The following is a 17,955-nucleotide window of genomic DNA, read 5'->3' on the forward strand; positions in this document are numbered from 1 at the left end:
TTCGATGGTAGTCCCCCTGAAGTCCACAGCCACAAAAATTTCTACCAGTTTGAGTCAAGCTGTCCCTAATAGCCTGTGCTGTTTGCTGTTTTTCATGAATAATCCTTAGAGTGACCAAGTGGAGCTGCACTGCACTGTTGTGCAGAGTTTGCTTTACCGGGCCACAGGAGTTTTTTGTGAAGCTGGGGATGCTGTAGGACGGGCAGCTGCGGCTCTGGTGGGTTTGGAGGTTCTCTTCAGCTGCTGGAGGGGAGGGTGAAATTATTGAGACAGTCTGGTGTTGTGCAGAATGTAGTCCACCCCCTTCTTGACTAGGATTTGCAGGAATTTTAAAAGTTTTGCTCATAGATAAACTACATTTTTACACAACTTTTTTGTTCGTTGTAATTATGTTATAAGCACATAATAATAATAATAATAATAATAATTATAATGCTATTTATTATTATTATTATTATTACTATTATTATTATAATACAACTTAAAGTATAATGTATACGTTTTTAATACAATTCTTTTTTTTAATACCACCTTATGGTTTTCAGTATATATATGGACAAAACTTTCTTTTTTTCCCCTTTTCTATCCTCGAGGGCGGCAGTACTGGCGCAAAAAACACACCTTTGGACAATGTAGTTCTCAAATAATTAATTCCCACACTGCTCCATGACGGGCAGCCTACACTTCCCGGCGTTCCTCAGAGTTGCTCTGGTGCGTTAGTTTTGCTGCTCAGACGCGGCTAGTTCAACTTGCCACAGCACGGTGAAGCTGAGGGTTGTTCTTCTGATGGCTGTCTTCCGCATAGCGTGAATTCAACCTCTTCTCTTTAATTAGCATCTGACGGTAGCTTGTATTCCATCTGATTCTGCTTTGTAGTTTTTGTTTTGTAGTCTTATCGCAAGGTTAAATTCATTGGCTAACGTTTAGTTAGCTAGCTGGCTAACGTTTACAGGAGTTTCCACTTGTTGCTAGCCAGGAGGAGCATCGCCCACAACAATGCCAGGATACCCTTGGTTCTCGTGGTTTCCTTGACAGATATCTGTTTCCTTATGTGTGGTCAAAACAATGGTGACACGGCTCCCATGTGTGGCTGTTGTGACAGAGTTATCAATTGTAAAAAAAAAGAAAAAAGTTTACAGGCATCCCATTTTCGTTCTTAATCTGATTAACGGTACACTTAACAGCGTTTTCCGCTGATGAAAGTAGTGCTGCGCCATACTTTGCGAAGTCAGCCGTTTACGGTGTCCGCTCCTCGTCTCAAAGTATGGATATATCCAGCGACTCTGACTCATACGGCAGGACCCCGGACCACCGGTCACGGCGGCGTGAAGCCCACCGCAGACCTGGCCGGGAGAGGGCCAGAGGCAACGGGAGAGAAATCGACGGGCGAACCGTAGACATCTCCGAGAAAATCAGCACTCTTGCAAACACCTTACAGGTACTTTGCGCAGGTTTGCGTCATAGAAAAGACATGCTATGTGGATCTGTTCAGGGTTCACCTGCAAGCATTCACCCGTGTTTGTCCCCAACCATACGACCAAGTCAGGTGTTGGGAGATTACAAATCACTTAGGTATAAGTTTCATCTCATCATAGGCTGGTAACACACTGAACAATGGTCTGTTGGTCTTTTTTCAGCAAATTTTCGGTATCAGACTCTTTAGTTACTGCATTTAAAGGATGTTTATACACTTTTTAAATCTAGGGTTTTCCATCAGTTTATGGTTCAATTGTTATTATGTAAAAGAAAAAAAATCAATTGCCGTGTGAGAAGGCAGCATGTATTGAAGTATAATGCAGTGATGCTCTTCCTTGTGTTTGTCGTGATTCAGAGTGCTCCTGTTTTTGTGTCTCTTCTTTGGAGAATTAACCTGCTTAAATGGCATGTATTCCCTATTTACATGAGTAATAAATGGATACCAGTCAAGCTTGCCACAAAAGATTTAGTGTTGGTATAAATTCATAATTAACGTTCATAGTTTGGGAATGAAAAAACAACCACTGGTGTCAGAGACATTATAATTCGTCTGTGTCTTTCATGTGCTTTTTTTCACCTGTGGTTTCCGGCTAATGAAGGCACCTGTATATGTAATAAAATGAATGAATGGATGGATAGCTCTGTGTGTATAGCCTATTTTGAATCCTTAACACATTTCAGCAGTCTTTAACTGGAAGTGTCTTAATGGCAGGACACCAGCAGGAACTTGACCAAAGTAGACAAGATGCTGGGTCAGTACAGGGAGCACACAGACGACCAGGCTGAAGCCATGGCCCTGGTGAGATGCCTGTTCTCTTAGATGTCTTCTATTTTATTTTATTGCTGTACTACATATGTTAAGGCTGTTTTATTCTGCTTTATTTAGCTATTTTACGTTATAGAGCCATTTAGGTTTTTTTTCTTGAGTTTACATTTGAACTTAGTTTCATTTTTAAAATTATTTATTTAGAATTTGATGATCGATGCCCCTTTTTTCCTTATTTAGTTTGTTTTGCTGTCCTTTATTTAAGCTGTTTTGCTGTATGTTTTATGTTAAGGCTGCTATAATACAAGAATTTCCCAAAGTTTGTGATAAATAAAGCACATATTAATTCTAACAGTTTCACCAACTAATTTATGCCTTTTTATTCAGATTTTTTTTAAGTGAATGACACTCCCAATTTTTTGCCAACTATATGTTTATTAGATCAGTTTCTGCTGACAGCATTATACATCAGTATACATAAGGCAATCAACAAGGACAAACTGTATGGAAAAGAAGGGAAAACCCCCAGGAAAATACAAAACTGGGGAGTGACTTCTTAGGGGTCAGTTTGCCAGTTGAGCCCATTTATCATACACAGCTGCATGGGGCCTTTTGTAGCAACACTAAGCAGTCAGAGATGGCTGGTTAGAGATGGATCATCAGATGATGCTGACAGTGAGGTCAAATCTATTCTCTCTAAGTATGTGAAGAAAGGGCCCCAAATACGACACTCCCATTTTTGCTTAAAAACAACAACAAAAACGTCTCTCTCCCTCGTTCTAAGTCATTTATACTTTTTCATGCATCAGCTTAGGGAGAACCTAGAGGAGTCAATCAGCCAGCTGCAGACACAGAGGCGATCCAACGGGGTTCGGAGCTCCTCAGCCTCCACCCTGCATACCAGCGACCTGGAAGCTTTCTCAGGATCAGGTATGAAAAAAATGACCAGTAGAACCAGTGATCGAGTTTTGTTTAGTAAATCTTTTTCAGAGTATGAAAGTGTTCTACTTCCTGCTATATGTTAATATTGTTTGTTAGTTTGCAAAGCAAACCTCTGATAAAATGTATGCTTGTGATTTCAGAAGGCCAGCGTTTCTACCCCACTTCTCCACTTAAGGATTACACGAGCCCTCCAGGAAGGAGGAGGAGGTCTCAATCTGCCAATGTTCGCTTCAAGGATACCAGCCTGGAAGGAGACGGTGTAAGGAACAACAGACCAGCTAGTACTTTGCTTCATTCACGTTCAGCATATTGCCACTAGAGGGCATATTGGGTAGATCCACATAGAGTATGTTGTATAGTCCAAAAAAGTTACTTTTCACTGGCCACAGTGGAAAATGTCATGGGGTCAAGGAAAGGTGTGAAGGAGACTTGATAAGTAAAGAGGAGGATAGTGTACACTAGACTCCTTTACAGTGTCACAGCGGATGTCTGCTGTATTGAAAAGTACAACATCCACAAGATAGATTAGAAAATGCACATCTTACTCCACCTCAACATGTTCTTACCAGCTGAACAACAGTGGAACTTAAAGGCACTTTGATCAGTTAATACAGCTCATAATCTGAAGTTAGAAAGTTTTTATAAATCTGCGTTCTTCTTACAATGCAAAAGCTCAACAAGAAGCCAATAGTTAATAGTTAAACTGTGGGTGTTGCTGTGTGATAAAAATTAAAAACATAGGATCAGGTTGCGGACATGGATGTCATGTTTAATATTTATATGAGCTGTGCTATCTTGTCAGATTTGTTGATCATTTTCAGTCACTATAGATTATGGGAATGATCTCCTCTACTTTCCTAAGAATGCTGTAATGTATCCTCTGCTGATGGAGGTAATAAAGGAAGCTTTGAAGCACTTTTTTTCAGTTTTTGTAGAATTTGTGCAGCTCTTACTGTGACTGCCAAACAATACTTCTGGGTCATTTAACTTAATTAGAAACCTCCTAAGCAAAATTGGCTGTTCAATCACAACCCATAAATGCAGTATCAGGTTCTGTGGATGTGTCTCTGCTGCTGCCGCCTTGGTCAGAGATTCTGATTGTGGCTACTGACGTATTCCTGCCAGACTTTTTTGCTGCTATTTAATTTTTTCAATGAAAGAAAGCATCAGGTGATATGCTGATTTATCATCTCCTATTTGAATAAACCTCTTTCATTTGATACATAACAATAGGTTATCTGCTGAACTTGATAAGCAGTTAAGAGGATGGATAGAGAGATGGACAGTTATGATAATCCAGTAACCTAAATCCAGTATTTCAGGGGACTAGTCTGACACTAAATGAGGCTAACAAAAATTAGAAAAATAGATGAACATTTGAATCTCATGAATATTTTTCATAGTGTAGGAGAAAGCTGGTTATTATTTGTCAGTCGGCTATGTCACTTTTATGTGTTATCGTCTTAACTAGTCCTTAATTAATCTGTATGTGTGTTAAATCTCTTTAATGACACTGATGGGACATGGAGTCAAGAAGTTGAGGCAGAGTTCAGACAGACTGTCCTGTTTGTTGAGTCCCAATTGAGAAAGTTAAGAGACGATTATCAACAGCAGAACTGAAGATGAGAGACTAAATAACTCATCTACAGCTCTTATTCCAAGTCAGAGTTTCACAGAATCAGACTGTAAATTTATTTAAGTGATGGGAGTAATCACATTAGTTTGATGGCCCAACAACACAAAAAGGAGCCGGAGAATTGGATTACTCTTTTTAAACATTATATCATTGAACTGTTTATGATTACTAATTGTGAATGGACTGGTTCTTATATAGAGCTTTTCTAGTCTAGCTGACCACTTCAAGTGCTTTACACAATTTGCCTCATTCACACCAACACTTTTTTCTAGTGCTTCTATCTAACACTCACACACATTTACACTCTGATGGATGCATCGGAGAGCAATTTGGGGCTAATATCTTGCCCAAGGCTTGCAGACTGGAGCAGACAGGGATTGAACCGCTCACCTTACTGGTCTATCACCTGAGCTACTGTTAATATAAGATGAGGATTATGGTGTAAACTTACCTCTGCATCCTGTATAATAAATATAGTTCTAGTATTTGTAACAAACCAGAATGCCTCCTGAAACTTTCATTGTCAGGAGGCACAGCTCTCTAAACCAATATGGCATCTGTGTGGTTGCATGTTTTCACTGGACAGCAGCAATCACCTGTAAATAAGAAATATATTACGCCACCTTTGGCCTAATGTGTCAGTTCAGTTGAATTTAAGTCTTTTTATAGCACCAAATAACGACAACAGTTACCTCAAGGCACTTTATATTGTAAGGTAAGGATTGTAGAATAATAGAGAGAAAACCCAAACAATAGCACAATCCCCTATGAGCAAACACTTGGCAGTGGGAAGGAAAAACTCCCTGTTAACAGGAAGAAATCTCTGGCGGGACTGGAGGAGCAGGGAGGGGCGGCCATCTGCCGCAACCTTCTGGGGTTGAGGGGAAGAGACGGGATAAAGGAAACAGTACTGGGCAGAGCCAGAGATTAATAATGACTAATGATGAAATGCAGAGAGGTGTATAAACACATGGAGTACAAAAAGACATGACGAAGAAACCCTGAGTGCATCATGGGAAACACCCAGCAGTCTAGGAGGGCTCAGGGTCACCTGATCCAGCACTAACTACTGTACATGCTTCATCAGAAAGGAAAGTTTTAAGCCTAATCTTAAAAGTAGAGAGGGTGTCTGTGTCCCGAATCTAAACTGGTTCCACATGACCTCTTCTAACATGGTGATATGGTACTATGAGGTACTTAATATAAGATGGGGCCTGATTATTAAGATCTTGTATGTGTAGAGAAGGATTTTAAATTCAACTCTGAATTTCACTGGCAGCCAATGAAGAGTAGCCAGTATGTGAGAAATATGCTCTCTCTTTCTAGCCCCTGTCAGCGAGAGTGCTCTCACTGCAGCATTTTCCATCAACATCATTTTATTCACATGGGTTTTCATTTGTGTTAGTTTTTCCCTTTCAGATATCTGTAGTGTGTTTTCTACGATGCAGTGATGTGGAGCGCCGCTCAGCCGTGCCCTGCTCGTGTCTCGCGTTTTGTATTCAGCGTGGGTTTGTGGCTGTCTCACACAGATTCATACCCTGCACCAGTCCTTGAGGGATCTGCGTTGTGACCAGCAGAGACTGTCTGATGACCTGGATAGAGAAATCCTCCGGAGGAACCGGTATCTGAAGTCTGAACATAAAAGCTCATACGTTCTCACACAACACATTCACAACTGAATTTAACAGCTATTGTTTTTATTTTACTGCAAAAGTCATTTTATGGCCAAATCTCCAATAATGGTTTGTTGTTGTCAAGTAGCATAATTAAACCGTTAGCCAGAGCAGCACTGGTGCTAGTTTCTCTTTGCCAAATTAGAAAAGCTGCAGAGTCGTTCACTACTGACATGGTGAAAATGGACAGGCACACTAAATACGTTTATTCTCATTTGTATTCAGTCTGACTGCATTGACCTCTGAAAAGAACGCTCATTACAATAGGCTGTTTTTTGAAAAACAAATGTGGCTTAGTAACAGCAGATGGCTCTCTTACAGTTTATTAAATTGAAGAGCGATACGTTTCCAAGAGCGTTACTATGTATCTCGCACTGTTTTAGTAAGCCACAATGAATGCAAGCAGGCTTTTATAGTCTCTTCTTCTTCACGTCTGCCCACAGAGTCAACAGTTTAAGTTCTCGGCTCTGGGAAGACAGTGTTGGAATATTGATCTTTTACTTTTCATATGCACCGAACATAAAAAAGTTTTTTGCTTGGGGTTTGCAAACAGAAGCACGGTTTTCATCTCTGTGAAGTCTCCTTAATGAAAAGGTGATAAAAGTGTCACAGGAAACTTAAAGAGACGGCGGCGCGCAGTCAAAACGGATTAGAATTTGACATTTTGAAGTTATTAAAAATCACTCCTACCCAGCGCCGCTGACCAGAGCAAATTGATCCAGCGTCGTATTTCAGCATCCGAAGCTGCATAATTATTTTTTAGTGCTGTCAAATAATGCATTTATGAGGTCCTGGAATAGTATTTCCAGTGTTTTGCAGTGTAAATATTTTCAGCCAGCTTGATTTGTCTGTTTTTGTTTTTTCCCTTCTTTTGTAGGGCTGATATTGACACCAGGCGGGCGATGGAAAGCCTCACAGAGCACATGACAGCTTCCCTGAGACAGGACTCAGTGAGTTGTGGCTGTGTATTTCATTGCCAGTACTTCAAGTGTGCTTTCTGGCTCTGTGAATGTGTAAAGAAAAGCGGAGGCATCCAGAATTTAAGGCCATCGCATCACAAATTTTGATGGATGAAAGCTGCTGTATAAAGCATGAAATATGCAAATAGCTTGAGTTTTGGAATAGAAAATCTCAAAAGACAAATGGCTTCCTCTTTTTTTTAAAGTAGGCTCATAGTGCTCCAACTTTAGCAAATATTTCCCTTTAATTTCCAGGCACACAGCTTGTTACTGCACCATCAGTACTGTGACAAATACACAGCCCCACATGACGCCCAATATGTTTAATATTTTTTATCTCATCCTGTCTGTGGGCGTGACAAGATAAAGCTGTCTTTTTACAGGTGGATATGATGCTTCCTGATTAGGCAGGGAGGCGCTGCAACGCGAATGTAATACACTCAGTCAGTTATGAAAGATATTTTTATCATCCGCACTTTTAATTTCCTGTTTTCTCATCTATCGTACGCTGACGCCATTCCTGCGCCGGCGCGAATGTTTTCGTGACCTGAGGAGCGCTCATTCTCTCTCTCGCCGTCTGTAGGTGTCGTCTCGTGTGGAGCGGCGTCTGCATGAGCTGGAGAGAGAGATGCACGGCGAGCAGAGGAGCACGGGCGGAGAGAGGAGGCCGGAGCAGCGGGCGGCCGTGTCTGACGAGCCGCAGGAGGTGACACTCCTCCTCGCCACTCACCTCCCACACCTCGCTCTTATCGCTAGGGGCAAGATGGAGGCACATGAATTCAGTGGAAAGATTTAACTATAACTAATGACCGTACTTAACTTTCCTCATTCATTTATTAGAGACAACACTTAAAAGCGCCAAGTGAATATTAAAGTTATGACTGGGATCCGTGTTACCTGGTGATCAGCAAAGTCATCCTCGATCTTAATCACAAATATATCTATAATACATCCAAGATTTTAAAAATGCAAATTCTACAATAACACAGAGTTCCTGTAATAATACAAGCCTCGTGCAAATGTGATTATATATTTTTTTGCAAGTTTATTCGTGTTCCTTCTGGCGTTGCATAAGAATGTGTTGGTCACTCCGTGTTTCCCACAGATGTGTGTCATGAAATGAGGCGCACGCACTTTCAGAATGGAATTATTACCAAAATAATAAGTTTCTCTGGCAGATATCTAATTGGCCAAGCACTTGTGGAAAATAAATGAGTAATAATAAATACGAGCTGCTTCTCAGTCCAGCTTTTCATCAATCATTGCAGTTTAGAAGGGATAACAACGGCGATCATTCTGCTCCATGTTTTGGTGAAGCATTTGCATTAATATGGAGGACAGCAACAAGAACAACCTGGCCCCGAGCCAGCCAGCAGGCAAACAAGAGAGGGAAAGAGTTGGAGCAAAGGACCTACTTTCTTTACTAAATAAGAGCGAGGGGATTGTCCGGTGTTAAATCGCTGGTGTTTTTGTCTAAGACTGATACAAAAGTGCTGAAATGAGTTGCCAAATGTGTTTGGATTGCCAATAATACACTTTAGCAGCTTACCCAGGTAAAGTCTGTGCGTGGGAAACTGCTATAGAAAAGTTTGGACGGCATTTTAGGCGCAAATAAAGAAGAGCTTGTTTTGCTACGCAGCATAAAGAAAGCAAGCTCAAATTCATCAGAAGAGTGAACACTCAATGAAAATATAATAGATGTTTTGCGGTCCGTTTACTGGACAATCAGATTTATTCTATAGATTTCAAAATGCAGTTTCACTTTCAACCAAAATAGTCTTTGAGATCAGTTGGAAAGGTTACACGTTCAAATCTCTCTTTAGTCCTGCTTTTTCACATATGCAGAAATTTGGCTGATGAAAGCATGTCAGTAGCACCTTCCACAAAACAGCTTGGGGCTTTCAGCAGCCTTTCAGGCAGTCTTTTGTTACACTGGGATTTTCCCAATATAATAATGCTGCCATCTGTGGTACAGAGATATTACAGTGAAAGTATAGTGGACCGTAGAAAACAACAAAAACAATTTAGGTTGTCTGTTCAGAATTTGTGGGAAGTCAAAGTAAGCATACTTGGTGGGATTAGTAACCTACAGGTTTAGATACAAGGATGGTTATTCTCCCTCACAAATACAGTTACAGAACAGGGGAAAACATCGAGGTTTCTAGTGGCTTTCATGGTTACTGTACCTTAAATAACAGATTCTATAAGGTTCTTAAAGCTCGCTCTGCTTTATGAGACTATAAAACACACTAAGGTAATTGCGTTGTTATAGTGCAGATGGTTGCTAAGCAAGCAATTGCTGCTTTCTTATATTTAATACCAATCACGATCGTTGTCAAGACATGATTTGTCTGAAAGCACAAGTGGCTGTGAAAGCGCTGTCATTATGTGCACTTTAGTGATGTAGCTTGTTGCGCATTATCTTGTGTTATTACTCATTTCTATTGCTACTTTACATTTAACCACACAAATCCTCCACATTATAGATCATCAGCATAATGCCGCTTAATGATATTTCTTGGTTCATCTGTATCTTCTCCCAATCTGTCATGTCTGTTGTATTTTACCGGTGAACCACAGAGGGGCGCTGTGTATCCAGACTGATAACCTGTGTGAGCAAGAGTTTTTCAACACGCTGTGTAGTGATGGTAGCTACCAATTCATTTGCATCCCTCTCCTCTGTCGTGCCCTAATGGGACACCAGCGGGGCCCAGGGCGATGGGAAATAATGCATTTGCCCAAAAATTAAGGGTAAATAAACAAGCATGAGGAAATGAAGAGGAAAATAATCTCTTTCACTACTAAAGAGCAGGAGAGGAGGGAGAGCAGAGGGCACATTTATTCCCCACCGATGGGCCCGCTGTGATGTGAATCAAATAGATGATGAGTCACTTGGGTAGATGTTATTGCTAGCAGCCGGTAATTCATCACCACAGCCCGCTTAGAGTGAGTGGGATGGAGTGGGATCTAAGCTCTTGTACAAATCCACCATGATGCCAGTATCTCGTTCCAAGAAAAAGGCGATGATGATGGGGGGAGGGCAGGGGATACTGTGATGCAATAGCACTTCTCATGTGTCATCTTTATAGTGTCTCACAATAATAGTGTTTCCTGCATGGAATTTTGTTTGTGTGTTTTAGACTTTAGGGAGATGCCAAATTGGAGCCAGTGAAAGAGAGGAGAAGATGGCAGCCAGGCTGCTCAAAGCAGACAGGGAGAAATCCAAGGTGAAGAAATTGAGTGTTAAAGGAGCGTTTTTGCATTAGAGAAAATTTGGGATGATCTAAACGCCTTCGAGAATTTTGGTTTCAGTTTTTGCCGTACTGCTTCAACGATCGTTTTAAATAAGGCATGCAGGGACTTTATTATTGCATTGTAGCTGAAAATGACATTGAAACTTTCTATTTAATGTTACAGTTTTCATAATTGCAGTAATACAAATTATGTTTACTTTTTATTTACTAATATAGGCTATGATTTGTTGCCAACTTATTTGACAGATTGTTCATTGTCCTCTTATTTGGGAATTTTTGTTAAACAGATATGTCTATTATTTTTCAGGCAAGGAAAGTTAAGTTTAAAAAATTGAATTTTTTTTGATGATTTTCGTTTCGTTCTGCTTTAAGTTTCTGGATTAAACCCTGATACTGTTCAAATTCTGAAACACCTGTTCATGTAAATTGTTTTTGCTTCGCTGTCCTCAGATGGGGCAGGAACTAGAGAGAGCCAGAAGATTGCTGGAACAGTCAGAAGATAGCAGAGAGTCCCTCGTTCAACAGGTTTGTTTGTCCTCTGCCTGATTGTAGGTAAACCAGTAAACCTCATGAGACAAAACAGTAAGATGAGAAGAGACTTTTTGGAAATCTTCAGTGTTGTTCTGCCTGCTGTCAGACAGTCGGATGTCTTTTTTCTGCGTTTGCTTACACGGCTGATGATCCCCAGGTGGAGGACATGCGCTGCGAGCTGCAAAGGACAAGGGAGGAGAAGACAGGGCATGAGAGGGCACGGCTGGAGACTTCTCGGCCCAGTGCTCAGCCACATGGCAGCTATGCTGACAAGGATGGTGGAAGAGGTGGGCTGCAAGGGCCAGGTATTCGGTTGTCAGGGGAGAAGAGAGTGTATGGATGCAAGTTAAATGGATGGTTTTAAAGATTGCTGTGCCAGTGGAAATGGATGCTAAGATTTTGTTTTTTAGGATGACAACTTTCGGGTTTTAAATGTACAGAGTTGTGAAATGAAACACCGACAGCTCTGTTTCCGTCTTTTGCTCAATACTCGGGGTGTTCAGTAAAACACAGGAAAACAGCACAGTTACAAGCAAGCAGCAGAAATGAAACGCAGAGAAGGTGACGCAAGACAACAGAGCAAAACAAAAAATGCAGCCTGCTCACTGTGAAAACTTGAGTGTGGACTTACATTTATTCACAATGTGTTCACAAGATATACCAAAATTTTTAAACCGTGAAATGATTTATCTGTCACATGGATGCTCGTTTTAAACATGGCCAAATTTTCAAATAATAACATCATTGTGTGTAGCTCATCTCTACCAGCCAAAATCTTGGGCTTCCGCTTGATCTATAATTAACTAGGCTTTTTTCCCTCATGATGGCTCTGCTGTTGTTTTTGGGGGGGGGGGCTGCCAATCAGAAGAAAGTTGGCTTAAAGAAAGAGGAGCTAAAGCCTCAGTCACACAGGCCTAGAGGGCGTCAGTGACCACAGGAGCAGTGTCCTATCACTATCAACAACTGTGTACTCCCTGAATGTCTGGAAAGTGGTTGCAGGCTGTTGCCAGGGGAAATCAGTTGTTGTGCAAAGAGGGCGCTGCACGTTTTTGTGATTGCTTTCACAATTTGCGTTGCACTTTTCAGTTCCACTCCTTTGAAAGAAGTTTCTGAGTGTTTGCAGACAAGTCTCCAGGACGTTTTTGGTGCAACAATTCTAATATGACATTTTTCGCAGTCTCGTGCAACCTCTTGCCAACTGTGCAGGAAATATGCACTTCTCCCTAGCAACTGGTGGTTGCCAGGGAGTCACTGACCCGTCTCTAGAGCTGCGTGAGTGGTGCTTTAGCAATTAGTTTCACACAAGCTGCCACCAACCTCCAGGAACAATTTGCAAGCAGGAATACACATTTTTCTCTCATGACCAGTGGTTGCGAGGTGGTTGCAGACCAGTCTGTAGGCGTGTGTGACTGGGGCTTAAAACTGTGTGCTTCATAGAGAGGATGGACACAGAGGCAGCACTAATGCCCAATAAAAGATTAAGAACAGTATTTTTTATATTTAACAGTAAATCATGCGAAGTGTAAAACTACTCTAGTTGAGTTCAAGAATAAAAATAAAGCACTGAAAATGAGCAAAATGGTTCCCCTTTAAATATAATTGTAATTACTGAAACACTACTTAGAAAATGTACGGTAACAGTTACAGTTAGAAGCTTATCTTACACCCCCCGTTATCCTCGTGTCGTGTTTTTGTATTCATTCTGTCTTGAAGGTTTGATTGGTTAGTGGGTTAATGCAGAGCAAAGTAAAAAGAGAGGCTTCAGTGCCAGCAAGAAACAAGATGGTGAAAGGAAAACTTAAACGTTGGTGAGAGGACTGAGAATTGATTTGAACTACACAGAATGTCAAAGATTTATTACCATGAAAGGAGAGAAAATTGAGTGTATATTTGAGAAAAATATTGAAAATCCAACTCTGTGCGTCTCTGTTTTTTTTGCAACATTGATTTTAGGACATCAAAGTGTCTTTAAAGGCAGTGAAAGCTCCAAAATGAGAGATTCTTTAAGTGTCTCACATTTTCTAGAAGGTTAGGTTATGTAAGGGTTTTGTGCTGGTTTAGTATTAGGTTGAGTGAAAGATTATTTCTTAGTTTATAATAACTTCATTAAATCCTCATAGCGTGCTTCTACAAATTAGTATTTAAGTTGTGGAGAATCCTTCATGAGTCGCACAATTTTTCACTACTTTTGTATTCTGTTCAGCATATGTTTGGTCGGTGACCAAAGTGACCAAATCTTTAACTTTAGTGACCCATGTAGAGAATATCATCCACGGCATTATACCCATTCTGAGCTTTAGGAGCAGTGGGAAGGCGCCGTGTGGCACCTGGGGGGACCAGCTGTTGCTGAAGGACAGTTTGCAAAAGAATTCTGAAAATAAACTGAGAGTGAATCTTATTACATTTCCCTTAAAAAATAAACCCAAAAACCTGACACTGTTGCTTACCTGTTGATTGTCATTTTTATTCCACTTTTTTTCTATTTTATTTCCACCGTGCAGTAACAGCACTCTGTGGATGTACGTCTGCTGATAGCGGTGTGCATGTGTCAATAGATCGCTCAGACCTGGAAAAGGAAGTGGCAGAACTGCGTGTTCAGCTGTGCAAAGCCTCGGTCCGTGGTGAAGTCGAAGAACTGAAGAGGGCTCTGGACTGTAAAGAGAGGGAGAGGGTCCAGCTCAGCTTACAGTTGAAGGTGTGTGCGAGTCACAGGTGGTTCAAAAAAGAAAGATGGTGCATTTCTCGGGTTGTCTTACTCCAAAGACTAAAGAAGTCTCAGCTGGAGTTCACAATGAACACATCGCAAGCATGCTTTTGATTCTGCCCATGCTGTTGTCTCCACCCCGTGCTGAGGTTATGTATGTGGGTCTGTTGCTTCTCCTCCACGGTCGCATCCCCTGCCTGCTCCATACCCCTTGATCCCTTTTATATCGTCAGATGAAGCGACATTTGGAATAGATCAGGAGTCAACAGGCAGTCATTTATCCTTCTCAAACTGGTGCAATGTGTCACTCCCATCACTGAAACAAGATGTAAGAAGAAGAAGAAGGAGGGGAAAAAAAAGAGTATTGCAATTCCTTGCAAAGTAGGGGCGTTCAAGGCTGCAGTTGGTATCAATAAATTGTTGGTAGAAATAGCTGCACTTCAAGCATTGGCACATTTCTCTAATCTCTGATGTTTCTTTTACTGAAAATGTGTTTAAACGCCCACACTTCCCCTATTGCAGAGTAGGTGTTGAGAGAATATGCGGGTGTTTGCATGTATCACCTGGGGCGTCTCGTGCGGTTTTTATGTCTAAATCGAAATAGACGTTGGAAATGTTTCATTTTTAGTGGTAAATGAGAAAAATGAAGTATAATGAGGAGAATGGGATGGAAGATTCAATTTTTCAGTGGCTGAATTTATATACAGTCTAATAGGTCTGTGACTAATCAGTGTATGACTAATTACTCCTAACTGACAGCCTTATTCAGTGTAAACGGCAACAGGGTTACCTTATTTACCCTTGCTTTCCAATTCAAACTTGCAACTTCAAAGTGATTGTGATTTTCTTGTGGATATTACGTTAATCCAGAGCAACTCTTCTTTTAGATTACTTTTCAGACCAGCGATGTAGATAATCCAATTGTACGTAGCGTGTAAACACCCTCAGCTGCCTCTGACCTCTCTCTGTCTTTGTCTTTTGTCTCTTTCTTAGCTCTATCATGCCAACCCTTTATTCTTTATCTTTACTTTAAATATATCACACCTTTTTTTCTTTGCTTCTCTCCTCCTTTTTCTTTTTTCCTACCCACCATAAACCCATTATTCCACTCTCCCTTTTTCCTGCTTCCCCAACCCCCTCCCCTCACACTAGCAGTAGTCACTCACTGAAATAATCTAAAATGCAATTCTCTGCTCCACAGAGACACACACCTTGACCTTTCTTTTCTATATATACAAGGAATTATCGTCAGACCTGGCGGTGCGAGAGCAACAGCAGCAGCGAATGCTGGAACAGCTGAGGGACATACAGGTAGCTTAAATAATCAACCTTTTATAACGAAGTACACTCACATGATGTTTACCTCTTTATTCTAAGCCACAACTTTATCAGATTTTAATATTAAGATGTGAATAAACTAATCCTGTGGTAATAAGATGCTTGAGATTCTTCTTGTATGGGAATGGTTGCACACGATTTTATATTCTAAAGGATGAATATACACTTTATTCATAAATTCAGTCTTCCTTTCAGAGCCGAGGGCAAGCAGAGAGGAGAGAGACGGAGGCATTACTCCTCGAGAGCACAAGGAGCAGAGATGAATTGAAGACCAGAGCCCAAGAGGCTGTGCGCCAGTGGAGGGCAAAGTGCAGGAGACTGCAGAAGGAGCTGGAGGAGGCGAGGGCTCAGGCTCAATTTCATACTGACAAGGCCTCACAGGTTGGTTGAAGCAGATGCTTTCATAACAGTTTTTTTGGACACAGCTCACAGAAGCAGCTGATCCTGTTAATGTTGACTTTCAGCGCTGAAATAAAAAGCAAGAATCTTAAAAAGTCATTGATTCCAGTGAACTGATCTGCCCTGTTCTGTAAAACTACATCTTTGCTCTTTTCAAAATGGGCACTCTGCCGATTTTACACATCAAAATTGGTTTCCTTATCTCAAGCTGCACTTCGCTCTCCTGATTTGGACTCAGCTGGGGTCTAATGAAAGGTGCTAATGAGTGACATTATGGGAAATGTCAGCGTTAAGAGCTTGACCCGTATTAAGGGCCAGAAAATCTAAATATCTCAGCATCCACTGCATTGATTTTGGCTGTTTTCTTTAATCCACCCACTGTGGGTCGAATAACCTTACGGCTGCAGTGCTGAATCACTTGACTGCTTCTGCAAAACAACATTTTGCATGAATCATGTGTGAATGTCCAGTCTAGGTTCATATTAATGTGTTCTTTTAACTCTAAAACCACGTGAGAGCCTTTCATCTTTACAATGAAACGTGAAAAAAGCGTTGTACGTACAGAATACATTGTACTGTGTACAAGATCGTGCCACCGGTTAGCTTTTAATGTGTATTAGCGCAAGTTAAACCAAGACTGCTAAAACCACTTTGCTCTGTTGGCTCTGGTAGTTCTTTCGGTTTATAATTGATCAGAGTGAGAGCTCTCAGGTGAACCACCAAAGGTTTACTGTGGGAAATCTAGCTGGATCTGGTGGGAAACTGCAGCATAAATTCAGCATTAGTGGCAGTTGTGTCTTAAATGCTCCACCTCCGCCCTCTGCTGCTGCTGCTGCTGCTGGTACAGGCTGTGTTAGCTACCAGCCAGCTGGCAGCACTGTTAGCTAGAACCAAGCCTCTTTGTTGCTTTGTCTTAGCAGCAGAGTCTGGCTCACGCACAACTTCTGTGACTTTGATGGTGTGTTGTGAAAAGTGAAGTGATCAATAATGTCTGTACTAAAATGCAGTTATCAGCTCCAGTAGTGACGCCTCGGGCAGCGGGGAGAAACAAAACTCTGTAGCTGTGCTGCTCAGTGAGGTCAGAATACGTGCTTGGATGGTGGAAGGCTACAGTTACATACATAATACTGGCAACTAATGTGGAAACCACAAAACTAGTAGTTACAGCCTGTCCTGTTTTCCTGATGCCATGTTTCATGTTTGTTAGCAACTTTGTGTTTCTAGCTGTGTTGTAAAATGTGTTTATTTTGTTTAAATGTTTGTTGTAACGTATTTGGGAAGTTTGTATTGCAATTAATCTGAGATAATTCTTGTATCTAGATGGACTTTGAAACCAAATATACAGGAGTCAATAAAAAGCACAATCTGAACTCAGAATATAGACAGAACATTACAACAGGAGTATGAAGCCCTGTGAGCCAAAATCCAGCACAAACAGGAAATATTTGTCCAGTTAATGATTTGCATAATGACACAATTCCCACTGTATGATCCATGTGTTACAAAGCCCAGAACCCAGAGGTCATTGAGCACCTGAGGAGCCTGAATATGTAAGTGTTTGTAAAGTGTAAGGTGAGCAAATGTAATCAAAAGTTGGCTAAGAACATGCTAATGGTGTGATGTTATCAGCTTCCTGTCCCAAATTTCAATTGTAAATCCTCATAAGAGGCTTGATTGTGATAGATGCTGCTGGTAGACAAGAAAACGTGTAACCACCAGACAGTTCATTAGGTATACCTCACCTGGATCCTTTTTTGTCTTCAGACTCACCTTAATGCTTTATGGCTACACGATATAGCAGGGTGCTGGAAACATTCCTCACAGATTTTAATGCATCACACAGTTCCTGCAGCTTTTTTTCAGCTGCATTTATTACGTGAATTTTCCGTTCCACCACATCTCAAAGGTGCTCAACTGGATTCACATGTGGCAGCTGTGGAGGCCATTTGAGTACAGTGAACTCACTGTCATGTTCCAGAACCCAGAGATTATTTGAACTTTGTGGCATCTTTGTGAGAAGATCGGTACACTGTGGTCCTAAAGGCATGGACACATTCAGCAACACCACTGAGGCAGGCTGTGGAGTTTAAGGTGGAGTTGATGCTGGTCATTCTCCTCTGACTTCTGGCATCGACAAGGCATTTTTGCCCAGAGAACCGCCTCTCGCTGGATATTTTCTCTTTTTTGGCCCATTCTCTATAAACCCTTGAGATGGTTGTGCAAGAAAAATCCCAGCAGATCAGCAGTTTCTCAAACTCTCAGACCTGGCCTTCTGGC

At 41.2% G+C, this 17,955-nt stretch overlaps 1 protein-coding gene across 2 annotated transcripts in view; it reads left to right on the plus strand.

Annotated features, from left to right (window-relative positions):
• The first annotated feature begins 744 nt into the window (after positions 1 to 744).
• Positions 745 to 17,955, plus strand: part of LOC134643884 (centrosomal protein of 128 kDa-like) — a 45,241-nt gene continuing 28,030 nt past the window's right edge. The window contains exons 1-13 of one of the 2 annotated variants that reach the window (XM_063496547.1): positions 745 to 1,438; positions 2,189 to 2,275; positions 3,052 to 3,172; positions 3,325 to 3,443; positions 6,350 to 6,441; positions 7,371 to 7,443; positions 8,036 to 8,158; positions 10,593 to 10,679; positions 11,157 to 11,231; positions 11,395 to 11,542; positions 13,793 to 13,932; positions 15,181 to 15,252; positions 15,475 to 15,660. In XM_063496547.1, the coding sequence (XP_063352617.1) occupies positions 1,265 to 1,438; positions 2,189 to 2,275; positions 3,052 to 3,172; positions 3,325 to 3,443; positions 6,350 to 6,441; positions 7,371 to 7,443; positions 8,036 to 8,158; positions 10,593 to 10,679; positions 11,157 to 11,231; positions 11,395 to 11,542; positions 13,793 to 13,932; positions 15,181 to 15,252; positions 15,475 to 15,660 (1,497 nt within the window). In that variant the 5' untranslated portion in view covers positions 745 to 1,264. The remainder of the gene's footprint in view (positions 1,439 to 2,188; positions 2,276 to 3,051; positions 3,173 to 3,324; positions 3,444 to 6,349; positions 6,442 to 7,370; positions 7,444 to 8,035; positions 8,159 to 10,592; positions 10,680 to 11,156; positions 11,232 to 11,394; positions 11,543 to 13,792; positions 13,933 to 15,180; positions 15,253 to 15,474; positions 15,661 to 17,955) is intronic. The other variant, XM_063496549.1, reaches the window with a different exon arrangement.

Source organism: Pelmatolapia mariae, linkage group LG15 (genome assembly GCF_036321145.2).
Source record: "Pelmatolapia mariae isolate MD_Pm_ZW linkage group LG15, Pm_UMD_F_2, whole genome shotgun sequence".
NCBI lineage: Eukaryota > Metazoa > Chordata > Actinopteri > Cichliformes > Cichlidae > Pelmatolapia > Pelmatolapia mariae.